The sequence below is a fragment of the Camarhynchus parvulus genome, chromosome 3 (genome assembly GCF_901933205.1).
Source record: "Camarhynchus parvulus chromosome 3, STF_HiC, whole genome shotgun sequence".
Lineage (NCBI taxonomy): Eukaryota > Metazoa > Chordata > Aves > Passeriformes > Thraupidae > Camarhynchus > Camarhynchus parvulus.
Genome location: NC_044573.1, coordinates 77,468,550 through 77,489,138, shown reverse-complemented (window position 1 = coordinate 77,489,138; position 20,589 = coordinate 77,468,550). Strand labels below are relative to the sequence as shown.

Sequence of the window (20,589 nt, the reverse complement as noted above, 5' to 3'; positions counted from 1 at the left end):
AAACATATTTCAGAGGCAGAGGTACTATGATAGTATTTATTTTTTTGGTAAATTACAAAGATGGAATATCTACTGGACTTGAAATAAAACAATTTAAAAAATATGGTGGCTAATAGATCTACTAGGTGTTTACAGTCCTCTTTTTCTAACAAAGCAAACTTAAAAAAATCCAAACAGAAAAAGTTGAAAGCATCAGAGCAAAGCCCAAAGTTCCTTTAATTTAACCAAAAAACCCAAAAGCCTAAGAGAAAAGATCCTCAGAAGTGCTGTGGAACTTATCATAATATGACTTACAGTCCCAAGTACTCATGAGTTTAGTTTTTGCAAAGATATTTCAGTTAGAACAGTTCCATTACAGCTCATCTGCTGGGATGATTTAAGAGTTGGAGCACATCTCCTGCATGGAATCAGCAGTTACTGCTGGCTGCCCATGGTTCTGACACTGCCTTTCACGGGGATGAGCTACGGGCAATCTCTTACAGACACCAGATGACAAATATCCACATTATGTTATTTCCTTGAAAGAAGGGGAATCTTTCAGCTCTTTCATTCCTTATTTATAAACAAGCTGATCACATCAGGGTCACTTCACTAGACACTAATATACAAGACATGGAGAGCAATAAAATAATAGTTTTTTTATTAAAAAAAGCAGCAGTAAATATCCCTATTCACAGTCCTGATTCCCCTTCCAAAGGAAATAGCAATTTCAGATCAAAACAATGCCAGATGGGAAGCGAAGAAATATTACTTTATTTGCTGGAGACAGCACCAGGGTGGTTTTCTGTTAGCACCTGGAAATCCTTACGCCCTAAAACACAGATTAGCTTCATCACTAATCCAGGGGAAAGACTGACAGCTCCCAGCATCTCTCATTGCAGCAGCAATCCCACTTCCATTGTTTTAATGATCTTATGAAGCCTGGCACAAAGAAAGAGAAAGCCCCTGAGAAGGAATAGGAAAAGGAAGACTGAAGAGCATTTAAACTAAGATTGTCCATCTTATCAAGCTTTAGGCCAAACTGTCAAGATCTCACAGCAAGGAGATGGTTTAGGACTCTCCTATGCACAAGCCTCTCTATTCTAAAGTTCACTTTAAAGAGTCATCCAAAATGGGACTGCTTGTACTACGTGCACCTTTCTTACTCTATACAAGACTAACACTGTGTGTCAAAAAATATTTTATTCTTTAATTGAAACAGAAGCCAAGCAGGTTCCACCTCCATGAAAAAAATTACAGTTAAAATTGGTTACACTAACAGCCTCCAGTAACACTCAAACAGCACATTATCAACAAAATAAAACCCAAGATGTTCCAAAGAAATATCCATGTTGTCCTCAAAATATTTGTTACACAGAATACAATCAAGTTTACTGGTTATGACAATTCATAGAATTTCTGCAATGTTTTCTTGAGATGCGTACAGTCCACTGCTGCAGTGCATCCAATAGCACAGTGTGTCATGTGCTACTTCTCCAGAAAAAGGCCACTGAAATATCTGTCTGATTGTGATCCAGGCTGCAAACTGCTGCACAGGCTCTCCCAAGAAAAGAAGTTTCCTGAAGATCTCACAGCTCATCTTTACCCAAGTCATCCAGATCCACATCACTGAGATCAATGTCATCTTCAACTGGAAGCTGTTAAAAAGGGAAGGTTTTGAGTACAAGTTTAGAAGTGCTTAATGCCAGGAGATCCCTGAGATGGAAAGATCCTTACTTCATCCTGAGAGTAAAGCTCTCTCCTGTCATCTCTTTCATTCACAAAACTCCAAGTGCACTAAGCACAGGACAAGCGATCAGAGTTTAGACTAGGAGGTTGTTTTTTCACTAATCAAAATACTCCTGATGAAGGCTATACAAATAAACTATGTAACAAAACCACTACCCTATTCTGTGTTTTTATCTATCTGAAGTAGATCAAAGGACTGCAGTAACTTTGGTTTTTACAGCAATGTTGAACCTTAAGAAGGCAGACTTGGTCACCATGTTATTTATTACACAGGCTTTACCTAACAAGCTTTCTGGCATTAAAACCTTGATGGCAAGGTCAGCATATTCAGAACTCCACAACACTGGGGGTCTTGAATGCATGCACTACCATCTCCCTTAGTCAGCAGTGGTAATACATTTCTGCCTTAAGTGATCCAGCTTTCAGATCACATCCTAACAGTAGGAGGAACATCTGGTCTGCAATGTCAGATGATCAATATACCATTTGCTCTGCTGGCAAGATTAAGATAAGAGGAAACCATCAACACAAGTTGCCACAATCTTGTTAGAACAGGAACTTTCACACTGACAGGTGTTAGTTACTCTATCCTGTCACTTCTGAACACCATTGCTGAGCACTTTCAGAAATGGAGTATCTCTTACCTCACCATCTTTGCCATCCCAAGGTTCAACTGAATGAATTTTGGGGAAAGCTCCACCACCCACTGGTGCTGTAGAACCACGACCAACGGAGAGTTCCCTGACAAAAAACAAGTAGAAGTTAAATTAAAGAAATTCCTCCAACTTCCATCCCCCTGGAACAGAGCCTGCTTCAGATAAGAGGAATACGAGTTCAAGATTTCATCTCTTTAAGTAGATCTAAACTGTATGGATGCAAAAACTTCAAGAAGCAGAAAATGACAAAGCCCTTAAAGCAGCATTGAAAATTTACAACTGGATTCAAAGACATCTGTGAGATACACTATTTCATATTTCAGCAGTGTAAAAATCAGATCAATGCAGCCTCTTTAACAGTTTATCACTTAAAGTAACTCCAAGGGGAGCCTGTAATTCTAGTTCTGGAAGTCACCTGCAAGTATTAGTGGAAATCATCAGTGATTTTCTTTACTGGAGACAGCCTCCATGGGTTCCAAAGGGTTTCAGGTAACCAGCTTTGTTTGAGACACTCCATCCTGAGCTTGCTAGTTAGGCTTGCTCAAAGAGCCCAGCATTAAAATCCTGAGGAGCTAATTCCTTTGATCTTTCAGATGCAAGTAAGACTGAATTAGCATTCCTCCCCAAATGGAATTCATAATTTTTCTGCTCTTCACAGTGTCAATTTCCTTACTTGTAGTCAACATTGCTGAGACTGCTTATTAGATTGCAGAAGCTGCCTACAGGAGCTGAATGAATGGCCAGCCACACCAGCTATGATTATACAGCTTTCTCTAGGCAGCATAGCTGAGCTGAAGTGGCAGGAAGAGACTATTCTAGCAAGCAGTGCTGCATGACAAGACAATACCAAATCAATTACCTAATGCAATATAAGCTGTTAAATTGGCTGTTGTGTCCTTGAAGCACCATCCAGCCTCACCCAGGAGAGGCCTCACTAAGATGGACTTTATAGACTAAGAAAATTTGCTATGTTTCACAAAGGCAGACACTTTCATGTACATTAGTACAAACCATCTGGTATTTCTCTTCTTGCATCTGTATCCTAACTTGATGCCCTAAGAATGTTCCTTTTTTTTGGCATTAAGAAGAAAGTCTGATCACTTTCACAGGTAAGAATGTAGCACTGATTCCATTAATCCAGTAGGAACTGCATTCAATTAATGTGCTTCTTACGGAAGGTGGGGAGAGGCTGTTGCATTTGCTTTTGCAATTCTTGCTGTTTCTGCCATTCTTCAAGGACAAACATGGAAACAACACTTCTAATGTAAGGTCTCAGAGGCTCTTGCGTAATTTACGGCAGCTGGTCCTTTATGTGTGTCCTGAGGTGACTTCATAATGCTTCTATCCCCATTTGTCTGTTTAGGCCAGAAATAAGTTTTGCACCTTTAAAAGTGGTTCCAAGAGCAAATGAGAGAGAGAAGAAGCGCACAGTTTTTTATCAGACACTGCACTTAGTCCCCCACATCCTTCTCCTGAACAGTGTTGTCTGCAGCACAGACAGACGGCGGGAGAGCGCGTTCCTTTGCTTTTAGTTTTTAGCTAGCTAAGGCAGAAAAGTTCCCTGGACTGTGGTTTTTCTTTTTTTTTGGAACTGTTTAAACCTGCTCTGGACTGAAAGCCCAGAAGAGCACTGGCAGCTCACATCTGTGGCCCACCAGGCTGGGCCTGGGCCGTGGCATTTCTAGCGCTGGAGGGACTGATAAGAGACTGAGTGAGCAGAACTGCAAGCTACAAAGGGGACTTTGAGTTAGTCATCTCTTCAGAGCAGCAAGAGGTTTTATTGTTAAATACGGTTCATTTGGTTTTTTTGTGCTGGTAAACGCTTTGCCTGTTAAATAAAAGAGTTTTTTTCCAAGGAAATCTTCTCCCAAACCAGTTGGGGGAGAGGCTGCTTAAATTTACTTTCTAAAAGAACCCCTTTAGGATTCTTCTCCCAAATCTGCCATAAACCAGGACAATGTGGAAGCAGAGTTCCCACTTCACTTTGACCACACTAAAGTAACACTTTAAGTTTAGCTGCTCTGTTTCAGTGCTGCTGCCACCTTCTGTCATCCTCTTTACTTCCTTTCCCTATTCCACTCTTCTCAGCACTGGCTCCTGTCCAGCTACACAAGAGGCAGTACAACAGGACTTGTGCTAAGCAGTGAGTTATTGACTTTTTGGATGGAGTTGAAACAACTCTCCCAATCAATTTATCAAGTGCCAGGAGAATGGAAAGTTGGGAGGGGGAAGACAGGACCAAACCGAATCAGAAAGATGAACAGCAACATATACAACCTCAAGAACTTCAACAGCACCCACTGTGATTCCCAAACTGGGGACTTTCCAATTACTAATGACTAACCAGAATGCACCATCGGAATTAAATGGAATTCATTAGTAAGTTATTTCTTAAGAGAAACAGAATTTTTCAACATCAAAGTCTACTTCTGTTTTCAAATATTGTACTAAAACTACCTATTTAAGTCTAAATGGCCAACTTAATTCTGCGCACCACAAAAAGGTAATGACTGCTTTATTGCAATTGCCATTGAAACCATTCCCTGACTCCACAGAATTTTCATCTTAATTCTCTTAACCATGCAAGTCTTGTGTGATGGAGGAGAGTCTGCTTGTAGTCTAAAGAATCATAGCCCTAGGTACAGAAAGATTTAAGTCACTTAAAGATTTCATACCTGAGAAACTCATTAATCCCTTGCTCACTGAATGATCCTTTCAGAAGGGCAAATTTCATCTTCCGAGCATTAACAGCTGCCATTGCTGGATACCCAAAGCCTCCAATCCCCAGAGAGCTCTCAAGATCTGATTGAGCACCAGCTTCTGTCCACAGCCACCTTGAGGAAAAGATGAAATAGAAAATTAATAATGAGGATAGGCACCACAATAATTTTCAAATCACGTATCCTGCAACCCTGTAGAGTTCAAGCAGGGGTCTGTATTGCCCTTGACACTTTCAAAGTCAGCAGAGAAAAGGAAAGTCCTGATCCTGAACCTTGCAACAGAAGAAAGCCCCCTCTCAGCAGCACCTCTAGGCCCACCCACACAGCCACCAACAGCTGGGTAAGAACAGCCACTAAACAGTGGGCTGGGGAAAAACTATGTTAGCAATGTGGACACACACCTACACTTTAGCTAGTATTAAGGGGAAGGTTTAAAAGTACTTAAGTTACAGATCTAAAGATTACAAGGTCCTGCCCAAATATCACTATGGAGGATTTCTAGCTAAGGATGCTCAGTCTCCGTTCCTCTCATCTTAGCAAGACCCCTGAGGAACCTCTGGAATGAGCCAATCTCAGCATTTTCCCCCAGGCTTTCATGCCATTTTGCTCCTCTTCACAGCAGTCAGTGTGACAAACAGCTCTCATTTCCTGAGAAGTCCCAGAGATTCTAAACTGCACCTAAGAGAAGGAGGAGTAAAGGCACAGCCTGCTGGCCTGTTTCTTTGAGAGCATGAAACATGTTAATAACCTGCAATTTACTTGGCTCTTTGAGAATTCAACAGTCACACTGGCACACTGACCAACCAGCAAAAGACGGTAAAAGAAACCTCCCTAAAATACATGAGTATTCAGGACAAGAGTAAAAGATGCTTAATTTCATTAATGCTTAGATATCACTTGTAAATGCAGAATTTGAGAGGTGAATGAAATTTTAAAAAAGGGCTATTTTAAAGTCACAGCATTCCCTTCTCCAGTAATTTGTGAAATACCAAGATATGCTACCCTGAACAAGGAACAACCCTTTCTGTAGCCTGAACAAGTATCATACAAATTTTATCCCATTTACCCCCAGAAATGATCACATCTTTTCCAAGATGACAGTGGACAATAACACTTACCCCCACATTTTCTTTTTGTATTTTTCAGCCATTTTTAACATGACATCCAGGTAAGAATTTCTTCCTGAAGCTCCTGTTTGTTAAACAGAATTGGACAAGTTAAAATACTTGTCCAATACATGCTATAAGTGACAAATTCATACAGAAGTCTGCTTGCTTGTATGTGTACCTGTGTCAAGAATATGAGGCAAGACAGAAATGATGCAGAGCTGATGAGCATCACAGGTACTCTTCAGAACATCCTCACTAATTATCTAGAAGAAAGGAGCACAAAGTCAGCACACAAAGTCAATGACAGTAAGATCTGGTTCTTCAGTTGCGACTGTACTTCCCTCCAACAGCCTAATAACTCCATCCTGCAGAGCAGTAAGCATTGAAACAACTTGACACAAAAGCTTACAAGTCTCTTCTACTTCACTGGTCCCCCAGCACAAGAGTAATTTACAAAGAGTTCACAAAGTCTTCTGTTGAGACTTGCAGGAACAAGAAACTGCAGTACCATAAAGGCTTACAGAAGGCACAGTCAGATGTAACTTCTTGCTCAAAATCACTGTTCTTGCCCAAGGCTGGAAAGAGCACCCCCAGGACCATGTAAATGCCTGTGAGCACAAGGAGAGCCAGCAGAGGCAGCTTTTGCTGTGGATGAGGATTTTCAAGCAACAGTAACAGCAACACTGTTTTTGTGGGATCTATCTCAAAAAGGAATTGATCCAGTGACCTACAACAGTGGTCTCCAACCTTTGTGCATCCTACCAGTAAATAAATTTCTAAGCATGCAGCCTCTGATATATATAAATCAATTGTATGCATATACACATACATCAACATGTATTGATGTATTAATATTAGAATGCATACAAAATAAAAAATTAAGAAGGGTAAGAAAGATTAAATAAGCACCATATAAAAATATCTTTACTAATAGTACAGATATTTCTTTTTTTCCTTCCTGCATCCCAATGGACTGTCTTGTGTGCACCTCACTTTGGAGACAAGTGATCACCATTTCAAACCTACCAACAGCAAGCTGAAAAAAGAAGTCACCTGACAGAGGGTGGAGTTTTTTGGACAACAAGCAAAACTACTCATCATGCATCTCCTAATGGACAGCTTGCAAATGGCAAGGCCCTGCCCTTTTATTTTAAGAAAAGAGATGGGGAACAGAACTCAACTTTTTCACTCATTCCTCAAGAGCAGATTCAGACACCCTGGCACCATCCTGTCAATGCCTTCGCTGTATGAATTCTGACCATCTTCCAGACTGCATGGCAGAAATGAGCATTCAGCTTTTTGTTACTCAAAGCTTGTCATCCTTTACTTTCTGGGGCAAAACAGTGCAGAAGCACCACACTTAGGCAGTTTTATTTAGAGTTCATATAGACCAGTAAAAACTGCTGCCAAGAGTATGATGGAAAAGAAATTTGAGAAAATGATGTATAGGTACCTCCAGGAGCTCAGGTGGTGGTGCATTATCAGAAAACAGATCCAGAGCACGAGCAATAATGTCAGATCTAGTTCTCCCACCATCATAATCAACAGGGTCTTCTCCTTTCTGGAAGATTTTAATGGTGGGAAATCCACGAATCTGCAAGACAAGTTTAAACCATCAGCTCAAATAAACCTTAATATTTATGGTAGAAGTTATCTGCTTGTCTGATGTCCTCTAGACTAAGAGCAAGGGAGGAGATTCAACATCTTTGTGTATCGAGTCTCACATGTTCTGACTCAACTTGAATTTTGTAGCTTCCTACCTTTGCAACAATTCAAAACAAGGTGAATGTACAATAATGTTTGGGGTTTTGGCCTGATGAACCAGCACTGCAGGTTTAAGCACCATGAGGACTATCTTTATGTTGGTATTTATTAAACATTAATTTCCTGATTTGTCTGGGGGTGGACAACACTGGGCCTCATGGCAGTAAGTGGACCTTAAGCTCCTTTGGCTACACTTCCAGTAAATCTTGCTCAGCGCTCCCTCTACGTTGTCAGCCATGTACACTTAGAGGGAAACTATGCAGCACACTGTAAGCTCCACAGACTGTACTAAAAATTCAAGAGTATCCACTCTCTTTTGGTGAGCAACACACCTGATCTGGGCAGCTGATGCTGTCAGAGTGATCCCTGATAAAAGGCTCCAAGGGTTCCAGAGATGCCCAACCAGCCTACAGTCTCAAGAAAGAGACCTCTCACTCCAGATGATAAAGGTATACAAGATGTTATGGAAATAAATAGCCTTTCTCCTCAGCAACATCCAGAATAATTCTTTTCCTCTTTCTCCATTTATTTATGTTGCTACTCACATTCATCAATTATTTGTGGGAAACAAACTGAATGTGTCACTTATTTTTGGCACAAAACATTTAAGCAGTACCAGACTAAGGAACGGTTCAGTAAGGATTGAAGAGAAATCTGATTTGGTAGAGATGGAAAGGAAATTGTAACCACTGCAGAGCACACTCACCCCATATCGGCCTGCCAGCATCTGATTGACTGTTGCATCTACCGCAGCCAGCTTTACTTTTCCTTTTGTTTGTTCCTTCACCTCAGTGGCAGCAGCTGCCCATTCTGGCTCCAGGCTGAAAAACAGAGAGTACAAGTGTCCTAAGGTCTCTCAGAGCTAGCAAAAGCATACCACACTTCAACATTATGTAGAATGTTTTAGTGAAGAAAAAAAGTCTCTTGCTGAGAATGACACCTAAGAGGGTTATCCAAACAAGACTGATGTCCTTCATTGGAAGGAATTAAAAGTTTAATATAACTTCCAGATCTTATTTCTACTGATAACTGGGAATTTTACTGCTAAGGAGGAGTGCAGCCAGAGCAGCACGAAGGGGCCCTAATCAGAAGCCCACAAATTTTTGTTAGATCACCTTACAAAAAAAGCTCACTTCTGGTATACCAGAGATGCAAGGTCTCTTTTAGGGGATTAAGGGTGTTACACAAAACAGGCACTAACAGGAACTGAACTGTTAAAATAAAACCTCATTTACTTTTTGCAGTGCCCACACCATGGGGCATAAAACTCCACCATCCATACATCATCGCTATTTATGACATTCTTATCAAAGCTGTCATCAGTCAACTCAATGACATCCTTCTTATCTCCACCTCCGCTCTCCCGGCTCTGTAAGAAACAAACAGACCCTCACATAAGAAGTAACCAAAACTGGTCTCCCACACAGGCCAACTCCTGTGTGTGTCACATTGAACCAAATGATCTTTGTTTGAGCAAGATACAAAACAGGCAGTGTAAGGTCATACAACTTTCCTTTTTTAGAACTGACAGTACACACAGCCTACTCCCCACAGCATTTTCAAGACACAGCAAATGAATCTTCTCTTGAAAAAAGAGAAATCAGGTCAAGCAGACTACCAAGAAGATGGAGGAACACTTTTTCAGTTCTTCATGCACTGATCTGTCCATGAATAAAGTGCTCTCCAACGCCCAACTCCATCTGGAACCAAGTGCTGGTTTGCAAGCAAAACAAACAAGTGGGAGTGTGATACACACTACAGGGCACAGTCCACCCAGATCTTCTATGTGGCCCGCCCCGAGGATGTCAGAATGTATTTGCACCACAACTCAGAAATAGCACTAGGAGCAGGAAGCTTTTCAATTTACCTTCAGGAAGAAATCCCGCAAACCAACTTCAGAAAAACACTACCAAGTTAAAAAAACTTAATCTGCCTAATTTAGATTAGGATTAGGCAAATGGTACCTGAACCACCTGGAGAATGGGGCTAACAGGAACCCCAAAGTTCAAAGGGAGATGCACCCAGAGAGTAACAGCCCCCTATATGAGTACACACTGGAAACTGACTAGCTGGAAAGTAACTTTTCAAAGAGGAACCCGAGTGTCCTGGTGGGCAAGCTGAACATGAGCCAGCACTGCCATCCTGTGGCAAAGGTGGTCAACAGCCTCCTGAGCTGCACTGGGCAGAGAGTTGCCAGAAGGTCTGAGGAGGCAATGTTCTGCTCAGCACAACGTGAAACACCTGGAGTGCTGTGTCTAGTTCTAGGCTCCCTCACAGAACAGGCATGCACACACTGGAGCAAGTCCAGCCAATGGTCAGAGCTGATTAAGGGCTTTGAGCATCTGACATGTGATGAGAGGGTGCAGGACAGTAAAGAAGACAAAGGCAGGCTCTTTGCTGCAACAGGAGACAAAAGTGACAAAGTTGAAATATAAGAAATATCATTCTATGATTCTGTAACCTAAAACATAAGAGGAAAGATTTCTACTGTGAACAGTCAAATACTGGAAGAGGTAGCCCAGAGAACGCAGTCCATTTAGAGTCTCAGTTCTTGGAGACACAACTTTAGGAGACAGAGACTGAGCAATCTGCTCCAGCTAGCCCTGCACTGGGCTGGGCACCTGGACTGGAATAAACTCCAGACATCTCCCAATTCTGTGACTGAGTTAGGAGCTTTGATGTCCTGTACAAGACAGCTCTCCAGCTGAAAAACAAACACACATTCCCTCAAATACCTGTCTTCCAGAACTGTATCCTCCACTTCTGCCACTAAGACGTTCTTTCACCAGGGACCGAAGAGCACTTAGAGCAGCATCAACGATAGCGTGCTCGCTCGTCCTGCCACCTGCAGTGCAGCAAAATAAATGATCAAACCATCAAAAGGCCAGTTTAAGGTATGCTCCTAACTTAATTACAAACTTAATCCTCTGTCACCCTAATGATCTTTCAGGAAAAGCAGGACTAGGCTATGAGTGATACAGTACTAGTGGTGGGACATCTGACTTAAACACAAGCAGCAAGACAGACTTCACCTTTTCATTACTTGGCTTTTCTTATGAGGAGTGACTCTATGGCAAGCTCCAAATAAACAGGAAGAAAGGAATAATTCCTTGAAACTCCCTATCAAGCTTCAACAACTATGAACTGCAGGTGGGACTGTTTTTTTAATCAATTCTAAGACATACAGAGTTTGGTCAAACCACTTCCACATCTGTCTCTCCATTACTACAAGCACTAGACAGGAGGGAAAAACCACTCAACACAGCATTAACAGCTACCATGATTACTGCATTTAGGGAAGGTTTTAGGCATGCAATATCTAAAAATTCATCACATTTACCCTGATAATCCTCTGCTTTGTTTTTGTTGGCTCCAAATATCTTGATAGTTGGAAACCCTCTGACTCCATACTGTCCACCCAAGGACTGATGCTTATCTGCATCTACTGCACCCACTTTCACTACACCCTGCAGAAAAAAAACCAAAAAATGACACCCAAGACCTCTACAGCAATTTAACACCTTTTTCCTGCTGGGGGAACAAGGGAAGGCGGGAAGAGGGAGGGGCAGGTACTAGGACTGCAACAGAAGAGAGGTATTTTACCCCACAAGCATTAAACTACAGAACACTATAAATGTCCACTTCTTTCTTCAGCATGACAAAATAAATTTTAAATTGTTTGGGCTATTATTTAGTTGGGTTTTTTTGTTTGGTTTTCTAACAAGGAGAATATATATATTTAACATAGGCAAGAGTTCAGCTAATCACAACATGACTAATTTTTCTGTAATTAAAAAAACAGTCAACACCAATGGCTTATAAAACTGTTTTCAGTCCTCAAGAATAGTAATGAGAATTCACAGGGACAGAACTGACTTTCTTCCTCAACAATTTAATGGCTTCTTTTAAAAAGGATACAACAAACCAAACCAAACAAAAATTCCGAGTTTTCAGGTGCCCGAATAACACTTTTCTGGCTAGACAAGTATGATTAAAGTGATAATAGTTGTAAGGACGAAACCCCTCCATATTCCCAATCCAGATGTCAAACAGCCAAACTCTCTTCAATACACTTCCACAAGCACATCCAAAAGGCTAAACTTACTTTCAAAGCTGTTGCTGCTTTCTTCCACTCAGGAGTTAGCCTTTGACAGTGACCACACCTTTTAGAAAAAACAAACAAAAAATGGTGAATGTAATTCAGATCTGACAACTATTTCACAGTCACAGCAAACTGTAGGAGATTGAGGATTTACTCATGAAGAGGAAAAGAGCCTGGGCCACAAGATCAAATTATCACTCAGGCTTCTGAAGAAAAACCTCCACATAGACTGCAGCAACACTACAAGAGGCACAGCAAGGCTTCCCCTAAACCTCTTGGTCCAGGGTCAAGCTGTCACAACAAAAGGCCATTTTCTCCAGGATGTGGAGCTTAGGATGGCAATATCACATTGCATTTGTACAAAAATGCAATATATGTATCACCAGAATTAAAATGGAATAGGGACTCCATACTCTGGACCTGAGCAGAAAGAAGACGAAGAGGGATGCTAAATTGAGATGCATAAAGCCAGTATTTTTAAATGGAAATTGGAAATTTGAAGCGTGAATTCAGATCTGTGCTTTCACACCAGAATTAGGCTCAGAAACACAGAAGTGAGGGACTTTCTCACTTACCTACTGCACTTTAATCAGTCATTTTTAATACTAATTTAACCAGAATAAATCAAGCAGAAAAATGGCATAAGTTTTGCTACCAGGCTCTATTTGCAAACTTGAAATGCCAATTCCTGCCTTTTTCCCCCATGAATATAATTTAAAGCAGGAATCCCAAGTACAGCTATTTTGCTAGTCATGAGGCCATCAAACTGACAACTGCGATGCCAACAATTGAATGAAACCTTGAGCTATCAGCAGCAGATTCCTGTGCTGCTTCTCTGTCATACGAGCAAGCAAGTACACAGCTGCAGTTCTTACCATGGGGCATAGAACTCCACGAGCCACAGGCTCTCGCTCTGAATGACCTCCTTGTTGAAGTTAGCTGGTGTGAGCTCTATCACATCATCACTGGCCGAATATAAACTGTTAACTGCCAGGAACAAAGTGCAGCTCACTGTGCCTACAACGAAAAGCAAAGACATCAGCAGTCCTGTTGAACGTTTACGACTCCCCTGTTGCCATGGCTAAATCATCTCCCCATTCTTTGCAACTCAGCAGTGGTGGGAAGGGATTCCAGTTAGACCAGATGAAAAAAGGAAGTTAAGGCAAGATAGATGCTCTCCCTCCTTGCTTAAAACATGATTCCACAGGATCATGTAAAAGAAGGTCTGTCCCTAAAGCTAGCTGGAGTTACACCACTCCTGCTGTGGCTCTCCAGAGAAATTTGTGTCAAAGCTCCTACCCTAACTCCTGCTAGCACCAGACCACCAGAACTTCTGCAGGGATCCCCACCATCAGCTAAGTTTTCTTTCAGTTCTTATACAGACTCCTAAGCCAATTGTTCAAACCTCTTGCACAGCAGGCATTCAAACACATCTTTTGTAGGATCACATCATGCAGGTCTGTCCCAATTAGGCTTGGCACAGTTACAGTGATTTTAGGACCAGCACTTGATGCACTGGTAGTGCATCATTCTTGCTCATGAGGATCTTAGTCTACCATTGATTTATGTCTTTAGGAACAGACTGGAGAACAACAGCTAAATCTCTCTGGTTAACAACTCAAGCACCCTGAGAATGCTAAAAAACCCAAAACATTAAAAGACAGAAGGAAATTGCTTTCTCTTATGGCTTCGCACTTCTCATAATTTCTGGAACTTACTATTGCTTGAGACTTTGTACATAAAACTTCATAATCCTTCCTTCTACCTAGTCAGGGAGACTAAGAGATGACAAGCGTTTCTGTAACAAAATCCACCCAGCAAAAAACTTTTCTTAATCCACAAAAGACTGGAGAGAGTAAGAGCTCAGACACCCAAGTCAGAACCAGACATAAAAAAGCTTTGCTGCAAGTGGTTAACAACTTGAATGGGAAGCTGCAGATTCTGTCTCAAGGCTCAACATGAGAGAAAAACAGGTCAATGATGCAGAAACTCTCCAGCACATGGTATACAGACTGCACAGCATCACCTACACTTTATCAGTCCCACTCAACAACAGCCAGTGTCATTACCCCTATTCTGCAGGAGAGTGAAGCTGGCAGAAGTAACATCTTCCAGGTTAGTCAAGCAGAGATCAGGATGAATTGCCACTATAAACTAGTCCCCTCTCCACTGCACCACTACCCCATCCTAATGGTTTCTTCTAGCACAAGGACCCAACCCTTTTCTTTGAGGGTGATCAAAATCGGTTTCCACCACCAGATATATGTGTTCGATTGGCTCTGTCTCTTCAGTATACCCATATATAAGCAGCACTTCAACAGCATTGAAAAGCTGACTTCCAAGGCAATCTGTAGCTGTCACAGCATGTTACAATGACCTACAGCAGCAGCTGCTGCTGGGGTAGAGTAAGAAAAAAAGGATGGAAAAAGCTTCTTGAATGTTACAGTCATTCTCAAGAGAAAAAACCTCCTCTAGAAGAATGATACCATTAAATTGAAATCAGCATATTCTTGCTTCACCTTTTGGGTGATCTCTGGCAGAATACATTCAGAAGACAGAATTCACTCAGTGACTTCTGTCCCTTGAAAGACAGAAGTTCTAGCTTATGTAAATACACCTGCTAAAGAGAACTCACAAAAGAAAGGATATTGTGGAATTCACCTAGTCCCCTGTCATTGCATCATTTTTTAAACTATGAGTCATGAACTGATGGCATAACTTTCCTTTCTATAGTGAAATATTCAAGGTTTAATTCAACTTCAGCAAAGAAAAAGATCATTTTCCTACAAGCATCAAGCCAGATAAATGCAAATATGTCCTAGTTATTAAGGAAAAAATAAATAGATAATCTGACTTCAAAAGTTGTTTTCTAATGTAAGCAAATAACACAGACAAAAGCATCAATAAACCAGCTAAGGCAGCTCCATGCTGGTATTACTAGTCCTAACTGAACAGAAAAGTTGCAAGTCAGGAGATCTATTATAAAAAAAAGCTTCTGTCACGGGATGATGATGAAGACTCTGCGAAGTTCCTCCTACAATTACCCCCTCCTGCAGCAGTGCTCGGTGTGCCGGGCCCCACATCCCCGCACACGTGCGCTCGGCGAGCAGAGCTCGCGGCACATTCGGCGTTTCCTTGGAAGGGCCCGATTTGGAATCGTTTACCGATTCCTCCGGCACACAAGAGACGGCAGCAGGGGCAGGGGATGGGGAACACCAGCCCCCCTCGGACTCCTCCGTTTGACCTCGGTCACTGCTCTCTTGTTGCCCTCAAAGCACCAGATCGCAAGGCGGGGCAGCCAGGCACGCACAACACCGCCGCTTACTCAAATCAAAGTCTTTGATTAGGGTGAGAAATAACCATAGTTTTGTTTTCTTTTCTGGTTGTTTTTTTTTTTTTTTCTGCTGATATCTTTGGGCTCTCTCTACATGTGCTTCTCTAACGCACCGAGCAATCTCCCGCCCCCGCGGCACAGACCGGCCACAGCCGGACCGGATTGCGAGCGCTGCCCCCACAGAATCAGTGGGGCTGAGAAAGCACTCTGAGATCAGATCCAGCCCATGACCGATCATCCCCATGCCAAACAGACCAGGGCACTGAGTGTCGCGTCCAGTCTTTCCTTAAACACGGGGACGGTGACTCCACCACCGCCCCGGGCAGCCCGTTCTAACAGCTAATCACCCTACGGGTGAGGAAATTCGTAATTCGTCCTAATGTCCAATCTAAACCTTCCCTGGCGCACCTTAAGACTATATCCTCTAGTCCTACTGCAAGCTGCCTGGGAGAAGAGGCCGATCCCCACCTGGCTTACAACCTCCTTTCAGGAGGCTCCCCGCTCCGCCCGCCGCCCCGCGGAGCGGCCGCACCGCCTCGGGCTCCGCTCCCTCCCGCCGCGACGGGGCCCACGAAGCCGGGGAAAGGGAAGCCGCGTCCCGCCGCCCCCTCAGACAGCCCTCCGGGCCCTCATGGCTCCTACCCCACCACAGCCGGCCCGCTCCGCGCATCCCCATGGCTGCCCCGCTCCCTCAGCCGCCGCCGCCGCCGCCACGGCCTGCGTGCCCCGCCCCGCCCGCGCCACGCGCCCCGCCGTGGCCGCCGCGCATTGGCCGCGCCGGCGCCCGGGGAGCGCCGCAGCCAATGGGGAACGGCCGCGCCAGCTGCTGCGGCGCGCGGGGGCTGGGGCGGCGCTGAGGGGCGGAGGGGGAGGAGAAGGAGGAGGGTGGCGGCGGCAGCTAGGCCGGAGTCGGAATCTCAGCGCTGCTGGGGGCATGGCCGTCGTCAGCTCTGGTGCTCTGAGATGAGCTCCCTCAATGTGCTTCCAGCAGTTTCCGAGGGTCTTGCACTGTTCAGAGCACCCCCAGCCTCTCCCACCTCAGCGCTGGCGGCTGCCCGGGCCTGGGCCAGAACCCGCGCAGGCCTTCAGGGAGAAGGAAGGCAGGCCAGGGATTTGTCCTGTTAGGTGGCCGAGCTGCTTTGCTATAGCCTCTGTGAAAACCAAGGCAGCGATCTAGATCTGAAAAAAAAAATATTTTTTTTAGTCGCAAGCTCGGCTGCAGGAATTAGCCCGGCTGAGTCTGCTGCAGTCTGGGGAAATACAAGCAGGGGGAGGGGACTGGTGCGTGCTGATAAAGGGCTGTTAAAGCCCGGGTAACCTGCCTGCATCCGGCAGACGCTGGGAGAGTTTGAGTCCAGCAGCGCAGCATGTAGGTGGCTCTTCAGTATGAAATATCAGCATCCCAGTTCAAAAACACTGGAAACAACTGACTGGAGAAGCTGCCATTCTGCCCCCCTCCTCCCCCAAAGACTGCGCATTGCAGGTGGACCCTAGGGTTTGGGGCTTTATATTGGGTACAGGTCCAAAGACTTTTGCAGAGCTAGGATTACACGATTAAGTGAGCTGTGAAATTTGTAGTATAGTAATAGAATTTAACATACCATTGAAATAGATTTTTTCAGCAGCTGGATCTGAAGTTGTCTGCATTTTATCCCCATCCACACCTCCACAACTTCATGCTCACAAATAGCACTTTTCAGTAGGGTTCAGTCCTATTTTTTGAGAGAATGAAACTGTTAACATGGTAAGAACAGACAGCCGTTTTCACCCTCAAGTTTTTCCAGAAATGAGGACACAGAAATGCGTGGAATAAATGTTTTAATCGGAATGGCTACAAAGTACTGATGTCTTGGCATTTCCATCCGTCAAAGGGGCAGGCTGCTGAGCAGGCAGGTTCAGGTTTGTGGCACTTTATAGATCTTAAAACAAAACATTTCTGTTATTTTACTGATTCCTAAAGCAAATAGGAGCTGCTTTGCAGACCATCAATGAGTATTTTTTGAAAGTGTCTCGTATGTTCCACTGGTATGGTGAAAAAGCTAAACATGAGATTTTACGGCGCCATTAAGCAATTAGCATGACGTTTGCTCCAGGTAAAATTCTCAAACCCAGAAATCATAAAAGAATAGTTTCACGGCATGTAAATCAACAGAGAAAATTGAGAATTGGGGGCGAGGGAAGAGAATGGCTAATAGAAGGATCTGCAGAAGGACAAGAGTGATTTATTTTCCACGGGGTCTGTTACAGTAAGTTGAATGGTTGTATTTAACATTTCTATAGCACCTAGAAGCACGTTTTAAAGTACTTATTGCCGAATAAGAACCCTTAAGACAGATTTTTACTGCCTGGTCAAATTCCTGGCGAGTTTCTGCAGGAAATGGTTCTACAGGAAGAGTTTGACTTTTTTTATGCGTGTTCTGGAAATACATGTAAAATAGTGCAGATAAAACCTGCACCAGGACAAATATTAGTCGAGTGATAAATAACGATGGAAACAGGGAAACGATAGAGGCTATGTGATAAATGAGTTGCCTTCAGACAGAAAGCATTAAGGGCGGTAATGAGCTCGCGTGGGACTTTACTGTCTCAGTGAGGACAGTGCTTGAATGGAGCCTCAGCAGAGATTTGGATGCTGTTTCTCCATTGCAACATGAACTTTGACGTATTAGTGCCCAAAAGTCTCATGTGACTCATGGTGCATACAAAGGGGAATAGAGGAAAGATACTTTGTCTGCATAAGTTAATGAGACAAGTTATTGAGTCTACATTTAAAGATCCCTAGATATTTGCAGGGACAGGATTAGAAGGGACTTGGCAGATTTTCCAGGCTGACGAGGATACATCGTTCCATGTATGAGCCTGGGACACCTCATGGAGGTGTGCAGGGGAACCAGCTGATACCAAACCTGAAATTGGTTACCAGACAAAGGAAATGCTGTGTTTGAAGAACATAGGACACCGAGATAATCAATGTTATAAATGTAAGAAATAATCTTGTGTTCCAGGGGTCTTGCCTGGTTCCTGCCTTGGCAGATGAGTTTAAAGAGTATAACCAAAGGCATTCTGAGTTTACAAGTTCTGGTTGCTTTCTGACTTCCAAATTGAGATGGGGCTGAGTAGTTCTGTAGTGCAGTTCACAGTAAAACATGCTTTGCCTGAAGGAACAGGCAAGTTCACACAATTTTCTTTTGTGTTATTAACATATGTTTAATTTTAGTCACTTGGAGTTAGCAAAGGGCTAGAATCAGCCATCTGTCCTCTTCTGTTGCTTAAATGGAGCATTCACCTATTCAAATCCAGGCCTTTCTCTCCCAATTCTTTACTATCGTGGTCATTCAGGTTCCCAGGGCGACCTGTCATTCCACTTCTTTGTATCACAATTTATCTGGGATTAGCCTCTTTCACAGCCATTCTGTCATCACTTCTGGACTCTCAAAATGGCATTGAAAGCCCAGTAGTTTTAGAGGCAGCCAGTCTGACCTGATCATGCAGCCACAGCTCAGAGTGCTGCAGTAAGAGGTTTATTCTTTATGCCTGACAACAGAAGGTACCACGTTTCCCAGGTGCCTCTCTCTTAGGTTATATCCTGATAGCAAGTGAGATGGGAACAGTAACACACCCTGACATGGAAAGTCGCCTGTTATTTGTCTGGGCCACATGGGACAGTGAGATTGGAAGATGCATCAGAAGGATTTCTAGTGGCATTTTCTAGAATATTGTTTGATGCAGGATACCTGTCAGAGGTCCCTTCCTTCAGCTGTGAAGCCTCTGTTCTCCTGGGATCTGATGCACCCACTCCTTCAAAATAGCTGCAAATAATATTTTTTTAGTACTTTTAACATTAATAGCTGCCAGGCCAATTTTTACTGTTGCCCATGAAGAAGTTTGGAAGGACTGGCCATTCTTGATGCAGGCGTTACTAGTGTGACACCCTTTCATTCTGGTGCTGCTGGAAGCAGTGACAGTAAGAATGTGGGGAGACCCAGCTGACAGCTCGTGGCTTTGTATTCGGCAGTTAAATTTAATCTATCAAAATTTCCTGAAACATCTGCACAAGGGAAGGGGCAGGTTCAGAAGCAAGAGTCTGGCAGGACCCTGATAGTTCTGACTTCTAGTAGCTTAAATTAGTATAGACTAAACCCTCAGATTTCAGTGGCAAAAGGAAAATAGTCAATAAGGATTTGGTTTATTGAGGATGCCTCTGTGCTGAGGATGCTGCTGAACTTGTGAGAAGCAAGAGAATAATGCATAATGTAAGAGGAGATGTCTCAGATACCAGAATATCAGAGAGGATGCAAGCATGAGCATCCAGTTTACAAGCATGAAAAGCTTTCAAATTCAGTTAGTTATGAGAGAGGACTTCCCAAAATTTGTCCCAAAGAGTAAATAGTAACAATTCTTCCCGTGCCTACATTTTCAAAGTGGGAATAGGAACAGAATGGAAAAATAAATTCTTGTTTTGCTGAAAAATGGAAGGAGTTGCTTCTAGGTCCATTTCCCTGTTTTCTTCAGCTTGATCAAGCAACTTGCAAGCACAGCAAGTCTCAAACCTTCTAGCTTGAAGTATCTAACAAGGCTTGACAGCTCAGAAACAGCGTTTTCAGCAGCTAAATAAAATCCTTTGCCTCTTCGGGCAGATCTACCAGAATATTCTGTATTAAAAGAAAAAATTACACAAAACCATTTCAACTAAACCAATAAGATTTTCAGGAAGTAACACGATGCTTGGTGCAGGGACTGCGTTGCAGTTCAGAAGATCCTTTAAGAGCATCTCCAGTTGAGCCTCACTTCTGTGCTAAACATAGAATTACAGTCTCTTCATGAATCTCAGGGCTGACTAGGTCATGTGGGTTACATGGCAGACCACACTGTCTGTCGCTTTGGAAGTCACCCTGGGATTGTCAAGAAAAGACAAGTATAGTGGATAATTAATGTTACGGAAGTCCAGTAAGTGTCTTGACATTTTTCAGAGTAATGACTGCCTTGTTTTATTTGACCGTTTGTGCCAAGGAGAAAAATCTATTGTAATAAAGTAAGAATAGCTGTCTTTCATTAAGAAAAATGACCTGAATGTATGACATATAGGCTGACCTGTTGTATAGAAAAGCCTTGGAAGTCACTCTGAATGCCCATGAGCACAGATTGTTCTCCTTGGCGAGGAGAGCCTCCTCAGAGC

The 20,589-nt window shown here is 43.1% G+C and overlaps 1 protein-coding gene across 1 annotated transcript; it reads right to left on the bottom strand.

The window, feature by feature from the left end:
- Positions 1-16: 16 nt before the first annotated feature.
- PDIA6 (protein disulfide isomerase family A member 6) lies at positions 17-16,144 on the bottom strand. Its single transcript, XM_030944874.1, has 13 exons — positions 16,056-16,144; positions 12,955-13,096; positions 12,083-12,140; positions 11,318-11,444; positions 10,713-10,822; positions 9,213-9,346; positions 8,684-8,798; positions 7,667-7,807; positions 6,392-6,476; positions 6,223-6,295; positions 5,060-5,218; positions 2,373-2,469; positions 17-1,637 (listed from the first exon to the last, which is right to left on the bottom strand). Exons 1-13 carry the CDS (start codon positions 16,087-16,089, stop codon positions 1,569-1,571), a joined length of 1,344 nt encoding a protein of 447 aa, XP_030800734.1. The 5' UTR covers positions 16,090-16,144; the 3' UTR covers positions 17-1,568.
- Between the last annotated feature and the right edge of the window lie 4,445 nt (positions 16,145-20,589).

Coding starts and splice junctions, on each gene's coding strand:
- PDIA6 (XM_030944874.1), bottom strand. CDS start 16,089: ATGGGGATGCGCGGAGCGGGCCGGCTGTGGTGGG. Junction 7,808..8,683: donor TGCTGGCAGGCCGATATGGG/GTGAGTGTGCTC, acceptor CTTGTCTTGCAG/ATTCGTGGATTTCCCACCAT. Junction 1,638..2,372: donor GGGATGGCAAAGATGGTGAG/GTAAGAGATACT, acceptor CCTTTTTAACAG/CTTCCAGTTGAAGATGACAT.